At 36.5% G+C, this 27728-nt stretch overlaps 2 protein-coding genes across 3 annotated transcripts in view; both read right to left on the reverse strand.

Annotated features, from left to right (window-relative positions):
* The window catches only part of LOC123536858 (plastin-2-like), a 50370-nt gene extending 46788 nt beyond the window's left edge, over positions 1-3582 (reverse strand). The window contains exon 1 of the mRNA XM_045320337.2: positions 3426-3582. Coding sequence (XP_045176272.2) covers positions 3426-3494 — 69 coding nt within the window. The 5' untranslated portion in view covers positions 3495-3582. The remainder of the gene's footprint in view (positions 1-3425) is intronic.
* Positions 3583-14959: 11377 nt separating this feature from the next.
* The window catches only part of LOC123536105 (tyrosine-protein kinase BAZ1B-like), a 54018-nt gene continuing 41249 nt past the window's right edge, over positions 14960-27728 (reverse strand). For both annotated transcript variants that reach the window (XM_053528196.1, XM_045318927.2), the window contains 8 exons: positions 24350-24486; positions 23723-23863; positions 22630-22841; positions 22008-22093; positions 21300-21613; positions 19717-19794; positions 19093-19236; positions 14960-18117 (listed from right to left, as the gene is read on the reverse strand). In XM_053528196.1, coding sequence (XP_053384171.1) covers positions 17953-18117; positions 19093-19236; positions 19717-19794; positions 21300-21613; positions 22008-22093; positions 22630-22841; positions 23723-23863; positions 24350-24486 — 1277 coding nt within the window. In that variant the 3' untranslated portion in view covers positions 14960-17952. The remainder of the gene's footprint in view (positions 18118-19092; positions 19237-19716; positions 19795-21299; positions 21614-22007; positions 22094-22629; positions 22842-23722; positions 23864-24349; positions 24487-27728) is intronic.

The following is a 27728-nucleotide window of genomic DNA, read 5'->3' on the forward strand; positions in this document are numbered from 1 at the left end:
GTTTTCTCGAAATAAAACCAGTAAATTATTGTTATATTTGTTGTTTTACCATTTTTAATTCACTATTTTGAATAAATAAATAGCTGCTGATTCAAATATTCGGAATGGTATCTTTCAAATGGGCATGAGCTTCTCAATTCAAACTGATAACAAAAGGTGTGTAGTCTTTTTGTCACGATCATAAAGCCAGTACTTACCGGCAATTAACGTGTCACCTCGTGTCATTATGTTGTTCACAGTTTGATCTCGGTTAAAGATAATTCTCGATCTTTAATTAGTATTATAATTTTTGTGATTTGTAAACATTTCTTTCGTCAAAATACTTTTAAATTTATATGAAATTAATTTTGTTTGAAAGAAAAATAAACAATTCGATCTTTTACGGAACGTAACGGCAATCTTAGATTTTAGCGGAGACAGTAAGCGCGGGGAGTAGTTTCCCTTTACCAAAATGGCGAACATCGGTAACAAACTTGTTTTGAAGTTGGATAATTGTCTATACCTGTGTATTATGCGCACCCACGATTCGGGGGTGGTCCCGAGGGTAAAAAAACTGCGCATTATACATGGGTATCTACGGTATTTCCTTTTTAAAACATTCATATCATATTTCAATGCGCCCAAAGTAAGTTATCACACATCTTGTACTTAGTATCAACAGACAATGGACATTCACAGTGATATTGGCATATTTTATTGATAAACAAACAATAACTGACTGATCAATATCTTGATAAATCCTGACATACATTTCACTGTGTCATTGACTTGAACTGATCTGTTAATCTGACTTGCATACAAATATAATCTGCTGTTAATATCATCCATAAAAAAAGCATAATAACAGAAAAGACAACAAATTAAGCATTTAAACCATTCAATATAAATGATCTGCCATTTACAGATTTAGGGTACAATCTGGAGGTTTTAAAAACAAAATCCACTTCTATTGTCATGAATTCAAACTTATTCACCAAGTGTCCTCTTGTAGAGGGTATGGAGTAGCTATTGCCCAGATATTCATACACTGAGAGAATTTTGAAATTGAACCACTAAAAGGGGCAGTTTACAGCCCTCTTCCCCTCAGAAAATTTCTTTCAAATTATGCACTTATATGGTAGAAGCAATGCCATGTACATGTAGGTAATTATAATCTTCTCATATCATTTATAAAATTCAAACCTGAACTTTCTTTCTAAACGCAGTATTATATTAAACAACAAAAATATTTTGAAATTCAACATTGCAAAAAAATCGTTCTAGGAGAAACTGACAGGGTTGAGCCAAATGCCTGACTGCTCTATATTCCTCCAGGAATATCAAGGCATTTAGGCATCTTAAACATATACCATGACTGAATTTATCTAGAGGGTGTAATAAAAACAGACATGCAAAGTCACACATACTATCATAAACAGGGCCAGTATTAGTAAATAGATATGAATGTAAGTAATTAATCGATATTTGAAGACCACTTTATGATAAGTGATCGTGATATAGTTATCAATCTGATAAATCTTTGACATAATGACAGGGGAAGAGCTGACTTCTGGAGATAAATTAACAAAACAGGATGTACATATAATGGTCAATACACAAATTAATAACTTTAACCAAATAAGGAAATGTGATAATTGTCCAAACAATGATCTAGAATATTTATTATTTTCTGATTCTATCACAATTTAATTAATGTATATTTGCTTCAACAATGTTTCAGTTTTAATTCAATTATCAATGCCAAGGCCGCATTTAGAAAAACATTTATTTCCTCTCTATTCATATTCCTGTTATATTTATATGGCATAAACATAAAATGATAAATGAAGGAGTATTAAGTTCCCCGTTGAACTTAAATGTTGTGCACAACTTCAAAGAGCAATTTCAAACGTCTGTTCTTATCAAGAAGCCTGTTCTTATCACCAAACATAAAAGTTTTCATTAAAGAATTTAACATGTGCTTTTCTTCTAGATAATGGTGAACACAATTAAATGCTAAAAATCAGGTTCTCAGCATCGCAGAGGTGTAGAAATAAACTGAGCTAACAATGGACTGCACAGACTAGATCCTTGGTATCACGACAATGCATTGATGGTGAGTTACCAATTATTGCAGATAGTTCTCTTTGATATTCCTGTTTCTGACTGTTAATACAGAACCATTTGCCACTTCAATAATTATGCATACTGTTTTTACATCTGTTACAAAATGCCTGTAATAATTTGATATACACACACACAAAAAGTGTCTACCTCCCTGTAAAGGTTAAGATAGTATCAGAAGATAGATAGATAAAAAATGAAGACACAATTGGACCTCCATTCTGTTAACTACTTTTTTTTTTTTTTTTTTTTTTTTTTGGGTTTATTGTCGCACCGACACAATTTTAGGTCATATGGCGACTTTCCAGCTTTAATGGTGGAGGAAGACCCCAGGTGCCCCTCCGTGCATATTTCATCACGAGCGGGCACCTGGGTAGAACCACCGACCTTCCGTAAGCCAGCTGGATGGCTTCCTCACGTGAAGAATTCTACGCCCCAAATGAGGTTTCGAACCCACATCGATGAGGGGCAAATGGTTTGAAGTCAATGACTCTAACCACTCGGCCACGGAGGCCCCTCTGTTAACTACATATGCCTTTTTACCAGCGCTATATATTGCCAGTGTCACATTTGTTAACTCTGGGATATATTAGAAACTTGGACTAGTGTGCATGTACACAATCAAGAGTAGAATAAAGACATCTCCTACTGCATACTGATCAAGTTATCTATTGGTAAAATTTATAAGAATCAACCAGCATATCATTTAATATTTTGCGATGGTAAAACTATATACTGACATTACAAACAAACAAAAAATATGCAACCAGATAATAACATTGCAAAGGTCTTATGCCTGAATTCACCTCTAATAATGATAAAAACTTCTACTAATACTTTTCTTACAATCTTTAATTTAGTCAATTAATTACAGCAGATTTGAATCTTTTTAACATGTAGATATGAAAATAATCTAGTCAGATTTCTTATATCAAAGCTAATTTCTATAAACATTCTTATCAGATGACACGAACAGCATTTACTTGATATTATCTCAGGTAAAACTTCATTTCCTGGATGTTTGGCCTGCAGCAGGTGTCATTGATATTGTTATATCAAAATATTGTAAATGAAATAAAGATCGGTTTGGTGAAATATATTTTTCGTGTAATGAAACTACATTCTATTAAATTATCTCATAATTTCGATAAATCAACAATGAATGTTTGCAAAGGTAATGTCACTAATAAGGCTTGCTAATTGAAACTAATCCAAAATGGCGTCCATGTCTAAACCGGTGCGAAATTCTTTGAAGATTTTAAAACGCCGATATTCGGTTATTATAGAAAAACAAGGAAATGTAAATTAATGAATATACTTACACTTTCAAATAGTTCCCTCAAATCATCAATTTGATCCTGCTCTAAGAACACAGAAGACCTACCAGCCATTTTTGCAACTACACTGAAGTAACAGGCTCAAGGGTGGGACTGTCACGTGACTTATGTGTAAATTTCCTCCAAATTGTCAAAGTCGATAGATTGGCAGGTGCGCGTGACGTAACAGCTGTCAACACATTCCATATAAGGAAGTGATTACTATCAATGCGTACTACATTTTAGTTAATGAATCAGTAATGAGTCAATTAATGAATAATCATCAGCAGATATTCATATATATACATAAAATATATGTTTAATATATTATATAATTATGGTTTATGTGGTCAACATACCACTTAAATAACAGTATGATTTATTATAATAAAGAGCTGGTCTGTAGATGTAGCCTGTAGGTAATTTATTGACCTTGTAATGAAATTAAGTTGTTTTTTTTGCAGTAAATAATGAAGTACAGTGAAATGAATGCAATAATTTAATTCATTATATTAGGTCAATAAGTAATCAACAAAACATGACGGCCCCTCAAAGGTGACATTACTAAGATATAAAGTATGTACTCATTACAACTATCTAATCCAAAATGACATCTCTCCTTCTTAAACAGCAGGGGCGTCGGAAGTGGGGCCGCAGGGGCCGCAACCGCGGCCCCAATAATTTGCCCAAAAACGACTTTTTGTAAATTCATAAGTTGGAGTCGCAGGTCCGCGGACCCAATATTTTGTATAGTATATTAAATTTTGCTTCGCGTTAAACAATACACACTGTCCAGATTAGTGTGTTACCGTAGTGACGGTGACACGATCGGGGGTGTTAATTAGAGTCATACACACGTGTCCGTGATTGGACTTAATTACGCATGAACAAATCAGCATGTTTTTAATTGGCATGTCTTTAGTCAATGGAACGTTTAAGCTATACCCAGCCGCAAAGATCTAAGGTATTAACTTATAAAAATCAGAAAAATAATTATCATGTTTTTATTTAATGAAAGAGTAAGTGTTAAGATTTATCACACCGCTAAGATGTAAGGAATTAATTACATAAATTGTTTTTACTCAAAAAATGATATTTCAAACAAAAATAAGAAATTAATGTAACATGAATGATTATTGTTCAATACATTAAATACAAAAAAAAAACATACAAGCATTCTTTGTATTGCGTTATACATTATTAATTCTGATAAGAGTTTTTTAAATTTTATTTTGCTTATAGTCATGCAAATAGTAAGAAAATACTGGAGACTTGAGATGCGATTCAGTACCCTTAAAATGCACCAGAACTCGCCATTTATGATCCTGTTTTAATAAAATTTCAGGGGAGCTCCCCCTTACCCCCCTCGCGGCCCCAATATCAAACACCTTCCGACGCCCCTGACAGTAATAGTAATTTACCTTTGAGAAAGACACTATAGGTATCTAGACTATCACAAATTTAATAAAGGGTTTATGTTAGATTACTTATTCAAAAACAGAACTTTCCTTCATCTTCAATATTTGCATACAGATTGTTATATTTATAAATTGATAGTCTGACTCACAACTCACTTAACTAGATATATTTAATCAATAGTAATTCTAATATTTTGCAATTATATTACCTCCCTTTATTAAATTTTAAGTATTATTAATCTAACAAGAGCTCGTCGAACATGAAATGCCCCCCCCCCCCCCCCCCCCCCCCCCCATGCATTTAGTAATTGCACAAGGAACAGAAATTATATGCTCACTGTAAACAAAAGTTCAACTGTTCTGGTGCAATCTGACCTTGACCTTTAACCTAACAAGAGATCACAGAGTGATCTTGGCACCAACCACTGAGTCATTTTTGAATGTTCCAAATTTCAAGACTAGCTCAAGATCAAAATCAAGGTCAAATTTTCTTTCGGTACAAAACATTGTGCATGTGGTCCAAATTTGAAAGCTGTGGCTTGAGAAATGTGAAAGTAGGTCACTAGATCAATTTCAAGGTCAAAGTTCATTTCGGTAGACAGAACTATGCACGTGCTTCAAATTTGGAGGCTGTAGCTTGAGAAATGTGAAAGTAGATACTAGGTAAAAATCAATGTCAAATTTCAATTTAGAACACAAAAATATGTAAGCAGTCCAAATTTGAAGCCTGTAGCTTCAAAAATGTGAAAGTAGGTCACTAGGTCAATCTCAAGATCAAAGTTAATTTCTGTACACAAACCTATGCATGTGGTCCAAATTTGAAGGCTGTAACTTGAGAAATGTGAAAGTAGGTCACTAGGTAAAAATCAAGGTCAAATTTTATTTCGGAACACAAAACCATGCATGTGGTCCAAATTTGAAGCCTGTACCTTCAAAAATGTGAAAGTAGGTCACTAGGTCAATAACAAGGTCGAAGTTTGTTTCGGTACACAAACCTATGCATGTGGTCCAAATTTGAAGGCTGTAGCTACAGAAATGTGAAAGTAGGTCACTAGGTCAAGATCAAGGTCAACTCATGTCAAAGTTCATCTTGCCACTTAAAACAATACCTGTGGCCCAAATTTGAATGATGTAGGTTATAGACATGAAAATTCTAAGTTTTTTCCTATATAAGTCTATATGAACCATGTGACCCCAGGGGTGGGGCCATATTTGACCCTAGAGGGATAATTTGAACAAACTTGGTAGAGAACCACTAGATGATGCTACATTACAAATATCAAAGCCCTAGTTTTTGTGGTTTGGACAAGAAGATTTTTAAAGTTTTCCCTATATAAGTCTATGTAAACCATGTGAACCCCAGTAGGGGCCATACCTGACCCTAGGGGAAAAATTTGGACAATATTAGTAGAGGTCCACTAGATGATGTCATATACAAAATATCAAAGCCCTAGGACCTGTGGTTTTGGACAAGAGGTTTTTCGAAGTTTTTTCCTATATAAGTCTATAAAAATCATGTGACCCCCGGGGTGGGGCCATATTTAACCCCAGGGAAATAATCTGAACAATCTTGGTAGAGGACCACTAGATTTTGCTACATACCAAATATCAAAGCCCTTGGCCCTGTGGTTTTGGACAAGAAGATCAGAAACTGTTTAACTGTTCCTGGCAAATGTGACCTTGACCTTTGACCTAATGACCTCAAAATCAATAGGGGTCATCTACTGGTCATGACCAACCTCACTATCAATTTTCTTGACAATAAGCCTAAGCGAGTTATTGCCCGGAAACCATTTCACTGTTCCTGGTCACTGTGACCTTGACCTTTGACATACTGACCTCAAAATCAATAGGGGTCATCTGCTAGACATGATCAACCTCCCTATCAATAATCATGATCCTAGGCCCAAGAGTTCTTGAGTTATCATCCGGAAACCGTTTTACTGTTCAGGGTCACTGTGACCTTGACCTTTGAAAAACTGACCTCAAAATAAATACAGGTCATCTGCTGGTGATGACCAACCTCCCTATCAACTGTTATGATCCTAGGCCCAAGGGTTCTTGAGTTACCATCCAGAAACGGATTGGTCTACATACCGGCCAACCCACAGACCGACCGACTGACATCTGCAAAACAATATACCCCTCCTTCTTCGAAGGGGGGCATAAAAATAGAAATGACTATTAATCTGAAAAACAGATTAGCTGCAGTAAAATTGACCTTTTAAGTGGCAATAACCAAAATGCATTTCAGCCTGAACATCCCTACAAAATTTAGTAAACTTTTGTGACGGACGGACAGACAGTAAAAAAATAATCAATATATATCATCCCCACATAAAGGGAGACATAGTAAGAATAACGGTGACATTTTTCTTTCACATTAGTAATATAAATATCATAATACTAAAAATAATTATTATAGATTAACCAATGACTGTATGACTCCAACATTCCCATTGGCGATAAGCTTGATGTACTGAGAGGAAAACCTTAATCAAAACTTTTTGTTTATTGGCTGAAACCCTTAAACAAATGACAGTTCCTTGTAAATTTGTTTAGCTTGTCTGCCTTATATAAAACAAGAGGACCATGATGGTCCTGAATCGCTCACCTGTTCCCACATGACCCAGTTTTGAGTATGATGTCGTTTTTTCTATTATTTGACATAGTGACCTAGTTTTTGAGCTCATGTGACCCAGTTTTGAACTTGACCTAGATATCATCAAGATAAAAATTCTGACCAATTTTCATGAAGATCCATTGAAAAATATGGCCTCTAGAGAGGTCACAAGGTTTTTCTATTATTTGACTTATTGACCTAGTTTCCGAAGGTACGTGACCTAGATATCAAGGCGAACATTCTGACCAATTTTCATGAAGATCCATTGAAAAATATGGCCTCTAGAGTGGTCACAAGGGTTTTACTATTTTATACTACTGCCTAGATTTTTGGACCGCATGTGACCCAGTTTCAAACTGACCTAGATATCATAGTGAACATTCGGACCAATTTTCATGAAGATCCCATTGAAAAATATGGCCTCTAGAGGGTCACAAGGTTTTTTACTATTTAGATCTACTGACCTAGTTTTTGATGCAGTTGACCCAGTTTCAAACTTAACCTAGATATCATCAAATGAACATTCTGGACCAACTTTCATAAGATCCATGAAAGGGTATGGCCTCTACAGAGGTCACAAGGTTTTTTATTTTGACCTACTGACCTAGTTTTTGAAGGCACGTGACCCAGTTTCAAACTTACCTAGATAATCATCAAAGATGAACATTCTGACCAATTTTCATAAGATCCATTCAAGGTATTGCCTCTACAGAGGTCACAAGGTTTTTCTATTTTAAGACCTACTGACCTAGTTTTTGATCGCAGTTGACCCAGTTTCAAACTTGACATATATATATATCATCAAGATAAACATTCAGACCAACTTTCATACAGATCCCATGAAAAATATGGCCTCTAGAGAGGTCACAATGTTTTTTCATTATTTGACCCACTGACCTACTTTTTGAAGGCACGTGACCCACTTTCGAACTTGCCCTAGATATCATCAAGTTGAACATTCTGACCAATTCTTATGAAGATCCATTCACAAGTATGGCCTCTAGAGAGGTCACAAGGTTTTTCTATTTTTAGACCTACTGACCTAGTTTTTGACCGCACGTGACCCAGTTTCGAACTTGACCTAGATATCATCAAGATCAACATTCAGACCAACTTTCATACAGATCCCATGAAAAATATGGCCTTTAGAGAGGTCACAAGGTTTTTCTATTATTTAACCTACTGACCTAGTTTTTGATGGCATGTGACCCAGTTTCGATCTTGACCTAGATATCATCAAGGTGAACATTCTGACCAATTTTCATGAAGATCTTGTGAAAAGTATGGCCTCTAGAGAGGTCACAAGGTTTTTCTATTTTTAGACCTACTGACCTAGTTTTTGACCGCACATGACCCAGTTTCGAACTTGACCTTGATATCAATGCATGTAAACTCTTGTTATGCGACATAATATGGTGTGGTGAATAGGGAAGTGTTTCCATGAAGTGCATTGTGCACGAATGTTCTCTTAAACGGAAATGCAAACGTAAATGATAAACTAGACGCATGTACGGGTACTTTAGACTATATGTCATTTCCGAATCTATTCGTTATCAATGTAACAATCGCAAGTTTACTCACCGAATCGAGATGTTTTGACACAAAAAAGCCGCATCGGGAAGTGTTGCGCGCACCTGTTGATGACGTACTATACCACCCCTGAGAGTGGACACCTTACGCTAAAACAAAAGGACCATGATGGTCCTGAATCGCTCACCTGTCCCCACATGAACTGAGTGTGATGTCGTTTTTTTTTTTATTTGACATAGTGACCTAGTTTTGAACTCATGTGACCTAGTTCTGAACTTGACCTAGATATCATCAATATAAAAATTCTGACCAATTTTTATGAAGATTCATTTAAAAATATGGCCTCTAGAGAGGTCACAAGGTTTTGCTATTATTTTACATAATGACCTAGTTTTTAAAAGCATGTGACCCAGCTTTGTACTTGACCTAGATATCATCAAGGTGAACATTCTCACTAATTTTCATGAAGATCTCATGAAAAATATGGCCTCCAGAGAGGTCACAAGGTTTTTCTATTTTTAGACCTACTGACCTAGTTTTCCGACCGTACGTGACCTAGATTCGAACTTGACCTAGATATCATCAAGGTGAACATTCTCACCAATTTTCAAGAAGATGCATTGAAAAATATGGCCTCTAGAGAGGTCAAAAGGTTTTTCTATGTTTAGACCTAGTGACCTAGTTTTTGATCACAGTTGACCCGGTTTCAAACCTGACCTAGATATCATCAAGATGAATATTCAGACCAACGTTCATACAGATCCCATGAAAAATATGGCCTCTAGAGTGGTCAAAATGTTTTTCTATTGTTTGACCTACTGACCTAGTTTTTGACCGCATGTGACCCAGTTTCATCCTCGACCTAGATATTATCAAGATGAACATTCTGACCAATTTTCATGCAGATCCCATGAAAAATATGACCTCTAGAGAGGTCACAAGGTTTTTCTATTATTTGACTAACTGACCTAGTTTTGGACCGGACGTGACCCAGTTTTGTACTTGACCTAGATATCACCAAGATGAACATTCTGACCAATTTTCATGAAGATCCCATGAAAAATATGACCTCTAGAGAGGTCACAAAGATTTTCTTTTATTTGACCTACTGACCTAGTTTTTGACCGCAGTTGACCCAGTTTTGAACTTGACCTAGATATCATCAAGATGAACATTCTGACCAACTTTCATGCAGATCCCATGAAAAATTTGACTTCTAGAGTGGTCACAATGTTTTTCTATTATTTGACCTACTGACCTAGTTTGTGACCGGATGTGACCCAGTTTCGAACTTGACCCAGATATCATCAAGATGAACATTCTGACCAATTTTCATGCAGATCCCATGAAAAATGTGACCTCTAGAGAAGTCACAAGGCTTTTCTATTATTTGACCTACTGACCTAGTTTTGGACCGTACGTGACCTAGTTTCGAACTTGACCTAGATATCATCAAGATGAACATTCTGACCAATTTTCATGCAGATCCCATCAATAATATGACCTCTAGAGAGGTCACAAGGATTTTCTATTATTTGACCTACTGACCTAGTTTTTCAACGCAGTTGACCCAGTTTCGAACTTGACCTAGATATCATCAAGATGAATATTCTCACCAATTTTCATGAAGATCCATTGAAAAATATGGCCTCTAGAGAGGTCACAAGGTTTTTCTATTTTTAGACCTACTGACCTAGTTTTTGACCGCACGTAACCCAGTTTCGAACTTGACCTAGATATCATCAAGATGAACAATCTGACCAAATTTCATAAAGATCCCATGAAAAATATGACCTCTACAGTGGTCACAAGCAAAAGTTAACGCACGCACGCACGCACGCACTGACGCACGGACGACGGACGCTGCGCGATCACAAAAGCTCACCTTGTCACTATGTGACAGGTGAGCTAAAAACATTCCCACAGAATTTGACATAAGACAGTTAACTGTTTGGAATAGCAACCATCTGTAGACAAGTACACTGTAGAACACCCTGTATCCACTACCCCCACCTCATTTGCATAATTTTTATAAGGCCGCCCCCTCCTGCTAACATTACAATCCTAAATTAACTCTTATGATTACAGAGTTGTTTTTCATTGTCATCCATTTTAAACTAAACTGACAATTTTCATATATTTGAAAAAAAATGAAGAATGGATTTTGTCCATATTCCAAGGAAGCATCATATTAGTGTTCACTAAATTCATGGGAAGTGTTCAGAGCCATTAGCAGTATGAACATTGGTCTACCGACTGAACTATGGGTACAAACCAAAATATCCAAATGGCTTCGGAAGGAAAAAACAAGGGCCACTAATGAACTATATCACTCACTCAAGCTTGTCTGCTACATACATGTAGTAAGTTTCAACAAATCCGAGAGAGCTCCATGCAATAATGTCAAATTTCATGTACTGCTGTCCAGTCGTTCAAGAGATTAGTGACATAGATTATGACCCTACACAACCCAGCTCTTAACTTGATTTTGTTAGTACAAACATGTTTAGCAGCTTGGGATGTAGCATGCTCATTTAGAAATACTGAATTATCTTGATAGCAAGGGTTTTCTTCTGTGATCTAAAGCTGTTTTATATGCCAGTTGGAACTCAAATTCATAAACATTCCTACCACACGGTGCCTATCCATATCGGCGGACTCTTAGCAAAATCTGCTATATCGGCGGTTTCTTTGCGTCGGTATCGGCTTTTCTATGCTATTAACAATGTCCAGATCGGATAAAGAGGCGAAAAAACGAGCTGCCATCCATGATAATATGTATGCTGCTCAAAAATAAGTAGAGCACGGAACATTAGAATGTCTTTACTATGTATTGTAGTGTTTACTTTTTAATTATCATCCTTTTTGCTCGTAAACTCGATGAAATTAATTGATGGTGTACTGACTTGGAACACTAACCCGACCTTTTCCACAGTCTTTAATGAGTATATCCTTTGATATCATACGTATCAAGCGCACTACATGTATTCATTTTTCAATATTCTTCCAAAAATATTGACAAATAGGCCGAATTGTAAATGGAATTCTTCAAAACCCCTTACTTTCGGTTCTGTTGGGGCACCGGCGGTCTCTCTGCACACCAGTTTTTGATGCACAGGTAGGCTCTCTGCATCATGCACAGGCAGGCTCTATGCTAATGTCTATTTTGACGCGTTATAGCTTAATTCCTTTGGTGTGTAGATCTGACTTTTTATAATTGTTAACCGTCACACCTTATTTCTAAGCTGACAGGGCAGATTAAAATTTCGGATGTTCAACCCGTACATGCACGCATTGTTTCACAAAATATATACTAAATATCTGTTTGTGTATTGCTACAAACAGCCGATCTACACCAAGAAAACGCTATTTTGAAAAGTTGTCTTTCCTCTTAAATTTCTTTCACCAGTGTCGGTTTTAGTTATTCTACGAGTGTAAAATTAAAGCTGCTTTTTTGTTTAGTTATTTTTATCAAGTTAGTGTGTGTGTGTGTGTGTGTGTGTGTGTGTGTGCGTGCGTTCAGATATCACAGACTGCAGGTTTTTAAAAAGTGTAAGTTGTTTTTATTGTTAATAGGGTCGATATCAATATTTTCTTACTTGTACGAACTTCACAAATTTATATTGATAGTCTAAACAATTCACCATATCTACATTTCTTTCGATAAAAGAGGCTGTTGTGTGTAATAGCAAATGTAAATATAAAATCATATTTTGTATGGCAGAACCAGGACTCGAACTCTTTCCGTACGGCAACGTCGCATGGAAATGTCAGAAAAGCAAATGCATACTAATTATATTGTTTAAAAGCAAGGGAACGATTCAAATAAAGGTTTCAGAACACAAGTAAGATGATATGTAGTTCAAAGATGTAAATGCTATCAAAGTCACTTTTCAAACGGGTCTGTCGGACCCCACGCGGCATATGAGGCCGGGCGAGCACCGGTCTTTTCAGTCAGGATAAAAGCTGCCCATTTATTGTGTCAAGGTGGGTACCAACAGGGTTCGTGCGGCTTGATTTTAAAATAAACGAGAGTTCACCACGTGTATTTTGTACAAGTAAGAAAATTTGATATCGACCCTATTAACAGTAAAACAACTTACCATTTTCAAAAACCTGCACAATCTGTGTTATCTGAAAAACACACACACACACACACACACAGAAAAGATAAAAATGCAGCTTTAATTTTACACCCGTAGAACATTTGAAACCGAAACTGCATGGTGAAAGAAATTTTAGAGGAAAACAACTCGATCAGTAGCTTTTCTTTTGGTGTCGACTGTTCATAGCACTACACAAACAGAATTTTTGTGAAAGGAAGCGTGCATGTAAGGGGTTTGAACATCCAAAATTTAAATGTGCCCTGTGACTTTTCAGACGTCTTCAGGATTCCTTGTCCAATAAAAAAAACTCTGTACATCTAAATATAAAAATTGTCACTTCAAGGTAAATCTTCTGTAGAAGTATTTCAATATAGTAATATTATGGGTCGATAGTAAACTTATTTTCAGCTTGCTTTTTTGACTTTTTGAAATAAAAAGTCAGATATACACACCAAAGAATTAAGCTATAACGCGTCAAATTAGTCATTAGATCAGCATGAGCCTGCCTGTGCGTAATGCAGAGAGCCTACCTGTGCATCAAAAGCTGGTGTGCAGAGAGACCGCCGGTGCCCCGACAAAACCGAAAGTAAGGGGTTTTGAAGAATTCCTTTTACATTTCGGCCTATTTGTCAGTATTTTTTGGAAGATTATTGAAAAATGAGTACATTGATGCGCTTGATATGTATGATATCAAAGCAAATACTCGTTAAAGACTGTGGAAAAGGTCGGGTTAGTGTTCCATGTCAGTACACCACCAACTAATTTCATCGAGTTTGCGAGAAAAATGGCTGATAATTAAAAAGTAAACACTACAATACAGAGTAAAGACATTCTAATGTTCCGTGCTCTACTTATCTTTGAGCGGCATACCCTATTATCATGGATGACAGCTCGATTTTTCGACTCATTTATTGACCTGAACATTGTTTATAGCAAAGGAAAGCCGGTACCGACGCAAAGAAACCGCCGATATAGCAAATTTCGCTAACAGTCCGCCGATATGGATAGGCACCGTGTACCAGGTTGAAGGAAAATTTGGTTTCTGGAGTTTAAACAAGTTTTTTTTTCTTTCTAGGATTTGAGCTAGCTGTTGATCAAATATAACCCAGTTTCAAACTTGACCTAGACAAGACATTCTGACCAGGTATCATGTAAAATAGGGAGAAAATGTGGCCTTTTTGACAGTTTCTTTATGATGACCTCTTTTTTGACCACCAGGTGGCCAAATTAGGACCTTTTCCTAAACAACTTTAAAACAAACATTCTGACATGGTAGAAAAAATTACCTCTCAACTGTTTACATGTTTTTTCTGTTATGTGATCCCCAGATGAGACAGTATCAAACTTATCCAAGAGTTTACTGATGCAATCATTCTGACAAAGTTTTGCAAGACCGGGTGAAACTTGACATGTTAACAACAATCTGCTCAGGCACTAGAAAATGCAGCATTTCCTTATTATGTCCTTTGGGGGTATGTATTAATCCTCAATTTCATTCTGAACTTTGCTTAAGATGGTATGACAGGCAACTTCCCCTATCTGCACTCACCTCCTGATGGAGAAAATTTCCTTTGAAATATCCCCAAAAAAACCCAAGTGGTGGGGGGAGGGGGTGTTGCAAATGTCATTACTTCAATCAAACCATGTCTGCTATTATTTTGCTTGGTTCCATTCTGTTTCCAAAGGACCTTCATGCAGTTTTCTATGCAGTTCATGTAGTGTTCACAGCTGCATAAAGTCAAGCCTACAGGACAGCGACGACAAACTTACTTCAAGCACAACCCTATCTGGACAAAAAACACTTCAAAACACACCGTGACAATTATCAAATATACAAGATTACTAACATAAACAAAAACAATGTATCTTTTTATCTTTTATTTTTTTCTTCACTTTTTATGACATAATCCTACATTACAAGCAAACAATGTACAGCATATAAATCACAAAAACAACAGGATTCTGTGACCACAATACATTCACAATAGTAAGATAATACAGCACCATTTAAATCAGATCCCTGTAAAACCATTATGTAAGAACCAATGGGTAAGATACTTCAAGAAATAGATTTGTACTATGGTAAAATATTTTGATCATGAGGATTTCTCTGCAGAACTGAACTATTCCGCAGAAGGCTGTATCAACTTCTCCTCATACAAGGAAGAATGTTTGCTGCTTTCAACTCTGTTTACTAATGTTATAAAAAAAACTCCAACCCATTAGAATGGTAGTCAGCAGATATCCAGAGATGGGTACTGGCAAGGACTGAAGAAAATAGTCTTTTGTCGATCGTTTTATCCAAGAGCATTTGACCAATCACAGGAAAGAACTCCAGATCTTCAACTGAAAGTCCGAAAATCTCCACAATAAAGGACTGACAACTTCCAAGCATGATACAGGGGCAGAGAATACATGCTGATAAGTAATTGTTTTTAAATCCAATAAAATTTTGAGCAGTCATATTGAAAAACAAGGAGCTGCGTTCAATAAACGCTTGATGCCCCCGGTGGCATCCTTGTCGATTGATTTTGCAACCTAAGTCCAAAACGAGGTAAAGGTCAAACTGAAGTCAGGTGATGTTTGAAGATGAGGAATGGTCACAGTTTACATCTGTATTAGTATCAATTTATTCTTGTAAGGGGTAATGATGCTAGACGAAACGGTCCCATTTGGTTAACCAAGAGATGGCCATATAAAGCAACCAAAGTCCAAAACGAGGTCAAGTTAAGGTCAAACTGAGGTCAGGTTATGTCTGAAGATGGGGAATGGTCACAGGTTACATCTGCATTAGTATCAAGACATTCTAGTAAGGGGTATTGATGCTAGACGAAACGGTCCCATTTGGTTAACCAAGAGATGGCCCATATAAAGTAACCGAAGTCCAAAATGAGGTCAGGTGATGTCTGAAGATGGGGAATGGTCACAGGTTACATCTGCATTAGTATCAAGTCGTTCTAGTAAGGGGTATTGATGCTAGACGAAACAGTTCCATTTGTTTAACCAAGAGATGGCCCTATAAAGCAACCAAAGTCCAAAATGAGGTCAAGGTCAAACTGAGGTCAGGTGATGTCTGAAGATGAGGAATGGTCACAGGTTACATCTGCATTAGTATCAAGTCATTCTAGTAAGGGGTATTGATGCTAGACGAAACCATTTGGTTAACCTCGTACGGACAGGACAATCACTATATGCCTCCCGCATCAGTAGATGCCAGGGGCATAAAAACTCTAGACCTTAAATCCAGCTGACAACTGTTATTTAACAATATGTTCCATTTTGTTCAACAGAATTTTCACAAGGATCTGCTTTAAATATGCTTTTATGTGGTAAATGCAGTTATACATAAATATAACTTGTGTACTTATTTTCTATGGGATAAAGTGAATATATCACAAATATACATGTGAAACCTAACTTCTGACTGTGAAACTCCAAACAGTTTTTTTTACTGTGTTATATATATTAAAGTTCAATCTAAAATAAATTTCGAAACCTTTGGAAAGAAAATAATAAGAAGTTCTTAGAGATGGAAAGCTCCAGTGAAACCAACCAAGTGTTGTTTTGTTTCTTATAAAAAACTTGCACTCAATCAGAATATACCCTATCTACCCCAATAATTCATTCTTTGAACTAGCAAATAAAAATAACAACAAATACTCGTTGACTATTCATAAATTATTTCCATGCAAAACTAAATATATTCTCCTGCAATTTCAACTTTAATTTGCTACTTATAAAACAACCTTAATCATGCATAATGCAACATAAAACACTTAATTTCAAGATATTTTATTATTTAAGCAGAATAAAATTGACACGATGGTGCATTAGAATAAATTATTTCTATTTACACTATTATCTAAAATATGAAATACCTTATACTGGAAATCTGCACAAAAATTCTAGATGCTAAAACTGTAAAAGATGCCCCTCAATAATGTAGTACTTTTAATATTTTTCACACTTTTCAAAATCTTGTAAAGAACTCTGTGCTTATTTCTACATCTGAACAATGTTTTGCAGAAATAAAAACTCTGCAATATGTTAAGATATCCTAATAAACCATAACAATAAATTGAAATGGATCTATGGATTTATATCATTTTAAATTTTAAGGATATTTAAAATAATCCCAGAAATAGTTCAGACAGCACTGTCTTCTTGATAAAAACAGTTAACATCATAATCTTTTAATAAAAATTTCATCCTTGTTTAACTCTTTAACAGTTTAAGCTTTTTTTTTAGGAACATTTTAGGCAAATTAAGTCTAGCTGCAAGTAATGGCTAAGTCATAAATCAAAATAAAAGTCTAATTTGAAGATAATTGACACTGAATACATGATTTTCGGCCTGTTTAAATGCTGCAACATGAAAGCCAGCATGCTTTTTTTTTAACAACATATAAATGCCATTTCAATGTATATCCTTGTTCATCACACTTTTTAAACACATCTTTCCCGTACTATGAGGGAGGTAAGTATTTTAGGTTCGGAGTTTAATCGGTTGAGTGTTGAGTACATCTAGGCCCAACAAAACATTCTAAAATATCACCCCTTTAATGTCCAATATTCTGCTAATCATGTTAAGTATGTTCGACATTATTTCATTTTTTTTTTCAGCAGAATTTATACTAATGATGAAGCACTGTGAGCAGTATCAATGACAAAAGTACTCCACTCTCATACTGCTTTTCCTTTACTGGACAAGCAGTTAAGCGTGTCATGATCACAGTTCAACCACTCAACAAAAACATTAAAATCTTGTGACAATGAAAAAGCTTGTCATTTGCTTATCCGAACATTTCATGATAAATCCACTCATTAAAATCCATTGACAGGGAGGAATTATCCAAACTATTTGCTTTTCCGTGATTTTCGTCCCTCGTCACTGTACATATGATCACCGTAACCATTTGATTTACAGTCACGATTGTAAGCATAAAAGGGAAGGTACTTTTTCATTAGATCCACGAAGTATTTCTCCGACAAGTCAATGCAATCATAAACTTCACTTCCAACCTGAAAAACAAATGGTATGGATAAGAAGAACACATAAATTATGAGCTGTGTCATGAGAAAACCAACATAATGCTTTGCGACGAGCATGGATCCACACCAGCCTGTACATCCGCGCAGTCTGGTCAGAATCCATGCTGTTCACTAACGATTTCTCTAACTGCAATAGGCTTTGAAAGCAAACAGCATGGATCCTGGCCAGACTGCGCGGATGCGCAAAGCCACTATCTTTGTCTTCTCATGGTGCGGCTCATATCTAGTTTGGTAAAACTATTAAACCTTTTCTTTTCTCTTTTTGAATTTTCATCAATTTTTCTTAATTATTCTGAAGCATCTCGTTTTAAATACCTTATTTTTGTAACTAGAAGATGCTTTTGTAGAAAAGTGCATGTCTCCCCCAGTGCACAGCTTAATAGGCAAGAAGTCAATACAGGACATGAGCAAAAGTCAATGAGACACTGATAGTTGGCTGCAATAGGGATCATCTACTTGGCACGTCCTATCATCCTATGAAGTTTCAGTATTCTGGGTCAAGTGGTTCTCAAGTTATTGATCAGAAACCATTTTCCATGTTCAGGCCCCTGTGACCTTTACCTTTGACTGAGGGACCCCAAAATCAATAGGGGTCATCTACTCTGCATGTCCAATGGTCCAGTTTCAACATTCTGTGTCAAGTGGTTCTTGAGTTAAATGGAAAGGTTTTTCGATGTTCAGGCCCCTACGACCTTGGGGGGAGGGGGTTGGGGGACATATTGAAAGCATCATCACCAGCTGATTACACATTATTAAGTTAATATAAAAAGGCTTTCGTCCAAAGAACTGGCAATAAAAATTATATAGATTTACCACAGCAGCACCTGATACAAGACTAAAAGTCACCTGCTCTATATTCACAAAGACCTGATTATGTAAGGAAAGCTGTCCTGACTGATCAATGTAACCACAGAAAGCTTCTGTTTCATACAAAAAACAACTAACCTTATTATATTCCACAGCATTTCTAAACACAAGGGCTACATCATCTATGACCTCCTGTGGTGAACCATACACAAGACAGTTCAACTTATCTTTGATTTTCTGAAAGCTGATTGGCTGCTTTATAATATCATAGTAATCCGGTACCTGTAGAAATACCATGTCACATGATGAGCGAATAATTAACACAGCATTACCAACATTATATATATAGTCAAATATGTGTAAGCAGTCACTTCTGTTATGCAGTCACCTGTCTAAAGCAGACACATTGACTATTTCTCATTTTCATACTTTCAGAACAGATTAGTCTATATTAAGCAACAACCCGTCTTGCTGCTCTTTGCTGCTCCCCTTGACTGTCTGCTGACAGGGTTCACCTTAGACCAAGGAAAGACAAAGTCAGCTCATTTCAGATGATTGAACAATCAATGATGTAACTAGCAAAGAAATGTTTACAAAATTTTTCCTTACCAAGACCATAATTGGTACAAACACAACACATAAAATTTAAGCTCTGAACATTATCCAGACCATTTTATGTACATGTAATTTTCATAAAATAATACTACACAATGCAAGATATTAAGTTTTTTGTCTTCTATGTATACTGTTTCGACCACTTACGTCTCTTTTGCTGACATTATGCCAGAAAGGCCATGCCGACTTGAAATCTAACATCTTGTTGATAATGTCTTCTATGAGCTGAAAATAATTCAAACAAGCTTTAGAATGTCTATATTTAAATTAAGAAATGCATGAAAAAAATCTGAAATTTAACAAGGATGAAATAATTCTATTACATCAGTCTTAATTCACTCTTTATTCTGATGTGTAACGACTATCAGACTATGGTGATGTGCAAAAGAAACAAGAGCTGTCAATAATGATGACAAATGCCCCCGCAGCGCCTTGACCTTTGACCTGGTAAGCTTGACCTGGTGACCCCAAGTCAGTAGGGGTTGTGTACTCAATAAGTACTATCAGCATGTGAAGTTTGAAGGTCCTGGGTGCAATGGTTCGCGAGTAAAGTGCCTTCGTGCAAAAAGTTAACATTGGCCCCTGTGACCTTGACCCCAAAGTCAGTAGGGGTCGTGTACTCAATAAGTACTATCAGCATGTGAAGTTTGAAGGTCCTGGGTGCAGTGGTTTGCGAGTAAAGTGCCTTCATGCAAAAAGTTAACATTGACCCCTGTGACCTTGACATTTGACCTGGTGACCCCAAAGTCAGTAGGGGTCGTGTACTCAATAAGTCAGCACGTGAAGTTTGAAGGTCCTGGGTGCAGTGGTTCGCGAGTAAAGTGCCTTCATGCAAAAAGTTAATGTTGTGATGAACGGACAAGCAAAATGTTAACATTGGCCCCTGTGACCTTGACCTTTGACCTGGTGACCCCAAAGTCAGTAGGGGTCATGTACTCAATAAGTCAGGACGTGAAGTTTGTAGGTCCTGGGTGCAGTGGTTCGCGAGTAAAGTGCCTTCGTGCAAAAAATTAACATTGGCCCCTGTGTCCTTGACCTTTGACCTGGTGACCCCAAAGTCAGTAGGGGTCCTGTCCTCAATAAGTACTATCAGCATGTGAAGTTTGAAGGTCCTGGGTGAAGTGGTTCGCGAGTAAAGTGCCTTCATACAAAAAGTTAACATTGGCCCCTGTGAGCTTGACTTTTGACCTGGTGACCCCAAAGTCAGTAGGGGTCGTGTACTCAATAAGTACTATCAGCATGTGAAGTTTGAAGGTCCTGGGTGCAGTGGTTCGCGGGTAAAGTGCCTTCATGCAAAAAGTTAACATTGGCCTCTGCGACCTTGACCTCGTGACCCCAAAGTCAGTAGGGGTCGTGTACTCAATAAGTACTATCAGCACGTGAAGTTTGAAGGTCCTGGGTGCAGTGGTTCACGAGTAAAGTGCCTTCATGCAAAAAGTTAACGTTGTGACAAACGGACAGACAGTTGAAAACTAATATGCCTCCCTTCGGGGGCATAAAAAGATGTATTCAAAAGAAAAAAACCTGTTGCAAGATACAGCTTGTATGCTACTAGAATAAACAAAATTGGACTACCATCCAAAACCCTATTCCCTAGCTGAGCAAAATGCCTTTAATACAGCTTTAGTGAATGTGTCAAAAGCTGTATTCTGACCAGCATCATCACTCAAACACAGAACACACAAATTAAAAAATAATGAAAAGTATTTTCAGAATAAATTTAATCTTACTGATAACTCAGAAGGTGCCCTCCTTGATACTTTTGGTTTAGTTTCGTACACAGGCTCAGGTGATGGTGCAGACCTCCTTCCCTTTGGCCTGCCAACTTCATTCCGTGGCGACTCCGATTTAGCATTTTTAGGTTTTCTACCTGGTGGTCTACCGGCTCTACCCTTAGATGTACGAGCTGCCTTTCTGGGTGGAGGTTTGCTATCCTCGTCCTCGGTCTCCTCATCCTCATCGTTGTCATTCCCCTCAGTTTCTTCTCCCGAAGATTCCTCCTCACTGGATTCTACGTAACGTTTTCTCTTTGCTGCTGGTCGACCTGTATAAAACCAAATTACATTACATCATAAACGTAAATACAGATTTCCAATTCATCTGAATACCTTTATGAAACTTTTAATATCGTTACTAAATATTTCCATGGAAAATCTTACAGTAGGGACTAACGATTCTGTATCATTAATTTTTCTAAGTAATGCCATATAACCCCTTTGGATGCAATCAATACACACCTAATTCATATTTATATGCAAGAGAGAGGGCTCTCATGAGATAACTTTGACCTTGTACAGGTAACCTTTTAATCCTTACTTGCTACTTTGTCAGCAACTTTGAATTATTAGATAATTTCTATATATAATGAAGGGCTAGGACAATTCAAAAAGACTGGTATTTACTTTACAACGACTAATAATATTTAATTCACATCCTACCTCTTTTTCTGGCATCTTGATTTACTGCCCCTCTCCGAGTTCTTCTCTTAACACCATTCTTACAGTCATTACATACCCATCGTCCCCTATAAATGGTTATACATAAACATGTTCCATTCATAAATTCTCGTGTCATCTTTAAAATCCCCGAGTCAAAATAAATAAAATTTTCTTCCAAAATTATTTTTACATCAAACAAAGTTTTTATCACTTATTTGAACTTCTTTCCATAGGTATTTAAACAGTAGGTCTTATTTCAGTCATTTGTCTTCAAAAGCAAGAGACTGGAAAAGCTCTTAGTTAAACATCAAAGCAGATAAACTAATCATTTTGAATGTTACAATCATTACAAGATAGGTCCATAATGATATCTTTGGTACACACCAGGTACCTCATGTAAACTTTGATTGCTTTTATCTTAAACAGTCAGTACCTTAACACAGCAAGTTTTGTGAAATCATTTACTTTTCTGGTTTTCACTAAAATGACTAATTTGTAAGGAACTGAATTCATGGATTTAAATTCTGGAAATAAGGTGAATGGGAATGTTTACTGGGCTTGGACTGGTGCAACAACAAAAATAGTCTACTACAAATATCTAATATTTTACCATACTTCTTACCTTGGTGGATGTCTCAATGGTGGATCATGACATTCTAAATGATATGCAGACGGACACTCAGCACACAGAATTAAACTCTCATCACCCCCGCATTCGAGACAAGTTTCATCATGTTTTATACTCTTTGTTTTTGCTTCTTTAATTTCCTCGTCATCTTCTGAATCTTCATGATATTTACCAGGGACATCAATCACACGCTTCCTTGCTAATGGCTGTAAACAATGAAACTTTCCAGCTTAAATGGAGAATTTGTTTTTGCTGGGGCATAACCACCTACATTCCTACTGTGGTATATCATGATATTTTTACTACATCAGATAGAAATGCCATAAAATCAGTAAATAAATATAATTCAGCAACAGACGGGAAAAAAACTACAATCAGTACTCATCTTTCTGTCGAAGTAATGTTTAAAAAAACATTTACCTTGTCATAAATTTACAGTAACATCTAAAATTAACCAGTACACTTGATTTACATAAATGTTTCAACACTATATACCAAAACCAAGTAACAAAGGTAAAACTTGTACACCTGTGAATACTGCCCATCCCTTGGTTCAACATTACACTGACATAATGATATATTATACAGTGACGTTCCAGCTTTCAATGCTGGAGGAAGACCCAGGTGCTCCTCCCTGGATTATTTCAGGCACAGGCACTTGTGCAGAACCCCCAACATTCTGTTAGCCAACTGAACAGCTTCCTCATATGGTAGAATTCTAAGAGTTTCGAACCTATAGCAGTGAGGGGCCAAGTCAGCAACCTTAACCAACTGGCAGAAAAGCCCTTTAAAATGGTGGATGAAATCTCAAGTTGCTGCAAAAATGTACTTGGGCAGAATTTCACACCTTGGTCATTACCAACAGTCATTTCTGCTACAAAGTTTGATGCAGAAAATAACTGCAAACTGTTATTAATCTTTTCCTGTGTTGTTATTAGATACACAGTCTTGTCATCAATTAAGGGTTAAAAACCACTTTGAAAAGAAGCTAGCAAATGTTTTCTAAATCACATTTCAGTTTTGAATATTATATGCAATCCTGCATCATTTTCCTCAACTAAAATTGAAAACAAACTATAGTACTTACAGCACAACCAATACATTTCCAGTCTCCTTTCGGTACACATGGTAATGCTGGACGTAGACAGTAAATATGAAAAGCCTGATTACAGTCATCACATAACAACAATTTATCTTCTTGTCCCTTCTTTCGACAGATCTTACATTTCTGAAATAGACGAAAATTACCTCAACAAGTTCTGTTTCTCGTGAAATACTTTTCATTTTTATGTGAAATATGGACTATGTTTCTTTTACCATTTGTACTCTACAAGTTTTTGTATCTTGCAGCCTTTATACCATCTATTGAATATATGTACTGGATTACACCTCTTTCATAGTGCTGGATAAATCAGGTGGACAGCAGCATTGTTTTACTTCTCAAACTCCAGGACTTGTTTGTGTACGTATGTTTAAGTACAGTTGCCACTGATTATCCATAGGAGCAACCCTTCAGCAGAAATGTTAATCATTTAAGTTTATGCAAGATACAGTAGATGCTCCTGATCTAGAACCTTCCCCCGTTTTTTTTTCATATGCCATGCATAAAACAGCAATACAGGCAAGCACTCTTAAAGATAGAGAAGAGGTCCTTAAAATTTGGGTCCATCATCTAATCACAAAATTATTTTACTGTACTGATCTTAAAGCTTACAGCATTTTCTGCAGACTTTTCCCATTTTATACATGAGTCAAGTATGCCCAGCAAGACATGTAAACGAGACAATGTTCCACATGATTTGACAGCTTCCCGCCAGTGCTGAATGCCAGGAGCCTCCAACTTCTCTTCTTCTGAAATACAGACAAAAATTTACAACTAAATCTATTGTTACTGTTATTGGATTTAAAGTTACATGTAAAATTACTGGTCATAATGTTATGATTTTTCAGATCTGCAGGAGGAAGGCCCTAGCATTATTTTAGGCACTGGCAGCATCTGGATTGAACCACCAAACATTTACATGACAGCTGGATGGCTTTCTCACATGAAAGAATTCTACATCCAAGGGAGGTTTCTACCCTTCAGCAATGAGAGGTCAAGAGCCATAACTCCAGAACCACTGGGGCAATCTTGCTGGTCATCATACTTTATTAAATTTCTAAATACATATTTGAACTGTGTTTACTCATTTCCTTCAAATAATTTCTCTACTTTTTCAAGCTATAATGAAAGAAATTATCAAGTTTTACATATAACACTCAAGAAATATATGAAATTAATCTATCTAAAAGATTATTTGCTAAAATCTGCTACACAAGTACGGCCTGACCATACAAGTGAATGAAGTATTGCCATGCAATACAAAGTCCCCTACTGGAAGGCACCTAATTTTCTCTACTGCAGTATAACATAATGAACTGATATCTGTCAATGATGTATAAACAATATTGTACTACATATACAATATGTTATAACAACACACTTGGATTAAAATGTGCATATATAAAAACCCACAGTTGTTTTAATATTGAATTTTTGGCTGATTATAAAAATGTTATCATGTAAATTATTTATAGTAACAACAAAGGGAAATTAATCTTTAAAAAAAAAAAAAAAAAAAAAAAAAAAAAAAAAAAAAAAAAAAATCTATATAATATAAGTCCACAAGAAACTCTTTACCAGGTAGAGATAGGTCAAAATACACCTAAAAATTGGATGAAACATGCATGCTGTACCACAGAAAAGTGGTCTCGATTTTTCTCTACCGCCAGTAATAAAAAAGTTACAATAAAATCTATTTATAGTAACAACAAAGGGACGTAATTCTAAAAACAAGGGTGCCTCATGATGGTGAACATTTGGTATAAGTTACATCAAATCCCTCCATGCATGAAGAAGAAATGTTCTGTACAAAGTCATTCTTGAATTTGACCTTTGACCTCTAAATATGACCTTGACCTTAGACCTAAGGACCTGGAGCGCGTTTCATCAAAGTTCCTAGGATTTTTATTGTAGGACCGCTCCTAGGATCTTCTTAAGATTTTCTTAAGTGCATTTCAACAAAAGTTCCTAAGACAAAATACCGACTTAGGAGCTACTCTTCCGAAGGAAGTAAAATCATGGGACCCCGTTGAAATCAGCATCCAGTGTTAAGATTATAGCTCTAACCCAAATATATGTAAAAAGTATATGGCTGATTTTGAGGTGACATACTTTTAGTTTACCAATAAATGTAGATCTAGATTCTACGTAGATTATACTATGATTGAGAAACTTGGCTTTTTCTGGCAATTTAGACTAGCTCTATATTTATCAGAATATCTTTGTGTCGGCGGATTGCAGTCTCATTATTTTTTTCAACCAAAATTATACAAAAATATTGTTTAATAATGACAAAATAATAATAAGTAGCTGTACTCGAAAATTATTGCTGCCGTTGGCGTTGCACTTATTCGTGACTAGACAGAGTTGTTTATGGCAGATTTATCTCCCTGGACAGTTAATCTCTGTATCGATTTTCCAGGCCGGCATTAGGAGTGATCTGTCGCTTTTTAATCCCCCGCCATGGCGGAGGGATTATAGGAATGGTCTGCGTCCGTCCGTCCTTCCGTCCGTACCAAATTCGTGTCCGGTCCATATCTCCTAAACCCCTTGAAGGATTTTCATGAAACTTGGGTCAAATGATCACCTCATCAAGACGATGTGCAGAACCCATGAGTCAGCCTTGTCGGTTCAAGGTCAAGGTCACAACTTAGGGTCAAAGGTTTTGAGCCTTCCATTTTGTGTCCGCTCTATATCTTCTAAACTCCTTGAAGGATTTTCATGAAACTTGGGTCAAATGATCACCTCATCAAGACGTTGTGCAGAATTCATGAGTCAGCCATGTCAGTTCAAGGTCAAGGTCACAGCTAAAATCAAAGGTTTACCCTTTCACTATCCATAGCAGTGGCGGGGGATTTAGCTGTCTTTCAGACTGCCTTGTATTTTTAGATTTGGATTTTCCAGATTGTTCCATTTATTAAATAAGGGTTTGCAAGATATTTGACTTATTTAAAACTATAAATAAATTTTGAATACTCAGTAGATCGAATTCGCATTGATAGCTCAGTTGGTAGAATTGAGGGATCTTACTAGTGATTCAACTTTTGCGATTAAGAGGCTGTGGGTTCAAATCTCACACAGGGCGATTTGTTTTATGACTGAATTTGTTTTATTTATATTTTTCATGTTTTTTATTTCATTTTATTTTATCATTTCAATTTCATTTTTCATTCCATTCATACAATTTCAATACATTTCAAACGCACGCACCCAATGGAGCATCCTTACACTCGCTGGCGGTGTCGGTTTCCTCCGAGTAAGTGTCATCAGCTAGTCGAATGACCGAACAGTTACTGTCAAAGAGCTATGTCAACCATGTTGAATAATTCACAAACAAAAGGATATTTGAAACAAGAGCTGTCTCCATAGGATGACATATGCCCCCGATGGCCCTTTGAATGAGTAGTTATGGCCGATGTTAGAGTTTAGGACCTTTGACCTACGGAGCTGGGTCTTGCGCGCGACACGTCGTCTTACTGTGCCACACATTCATGCGTAGTTATTTTACAAGAGATCACAGAGTGATCTTGGCGCCCACCAATGTGCCATTTTTGAGTGTTCCAAATTTCAAGACTTATTGACTAGCTCATGGTTAAATTTAATTTCTGCACACATCGTTGTGCATGTGGTCCAAATTCGAAAGCTGTTGCTTGAGAAATGTGAAAGTAGGTCACTAGATCAATTTCAAGGACAAAGTTCTTTGTACACAAAACTATGCATGTGCATCAAGTTTGAAGGCTGTAGTTTGAGAAATTTAAAAGTAGGTCACTAGGTCAATCTTAAGGTCAAAGTTTATTTCGGTACACAAAACAATGCAAGTGGTCAAAATTTGAAGGCTGTAGCTTGAGAAATGTGAAAGTAGGTCACTAGGTCAAAATCAAAGTAAAATTTTATTACGGAATACAGAACTATGCATGTGGTCAAAATTTGAAGCCTGTACCTTCAAAAATGTGAAAGTAGGTCACTAGGTCAATGTAAAGGTCAAAGTTTG

Source organism: Mercenaria mercenaria, chromosome 17 (assembly GCF_021730395.1).
Source record: "Mercenaria mercenaria strain notata chromosome 17, MADL_Memer_1, whole genome shotgun sequence".
Lineage (NCBI taxonomy): Eukaryota > Metazoa > Mollusca > Bivalvia > Venerida > Veneridae > Mercenaria > Mercenaria mercenaria.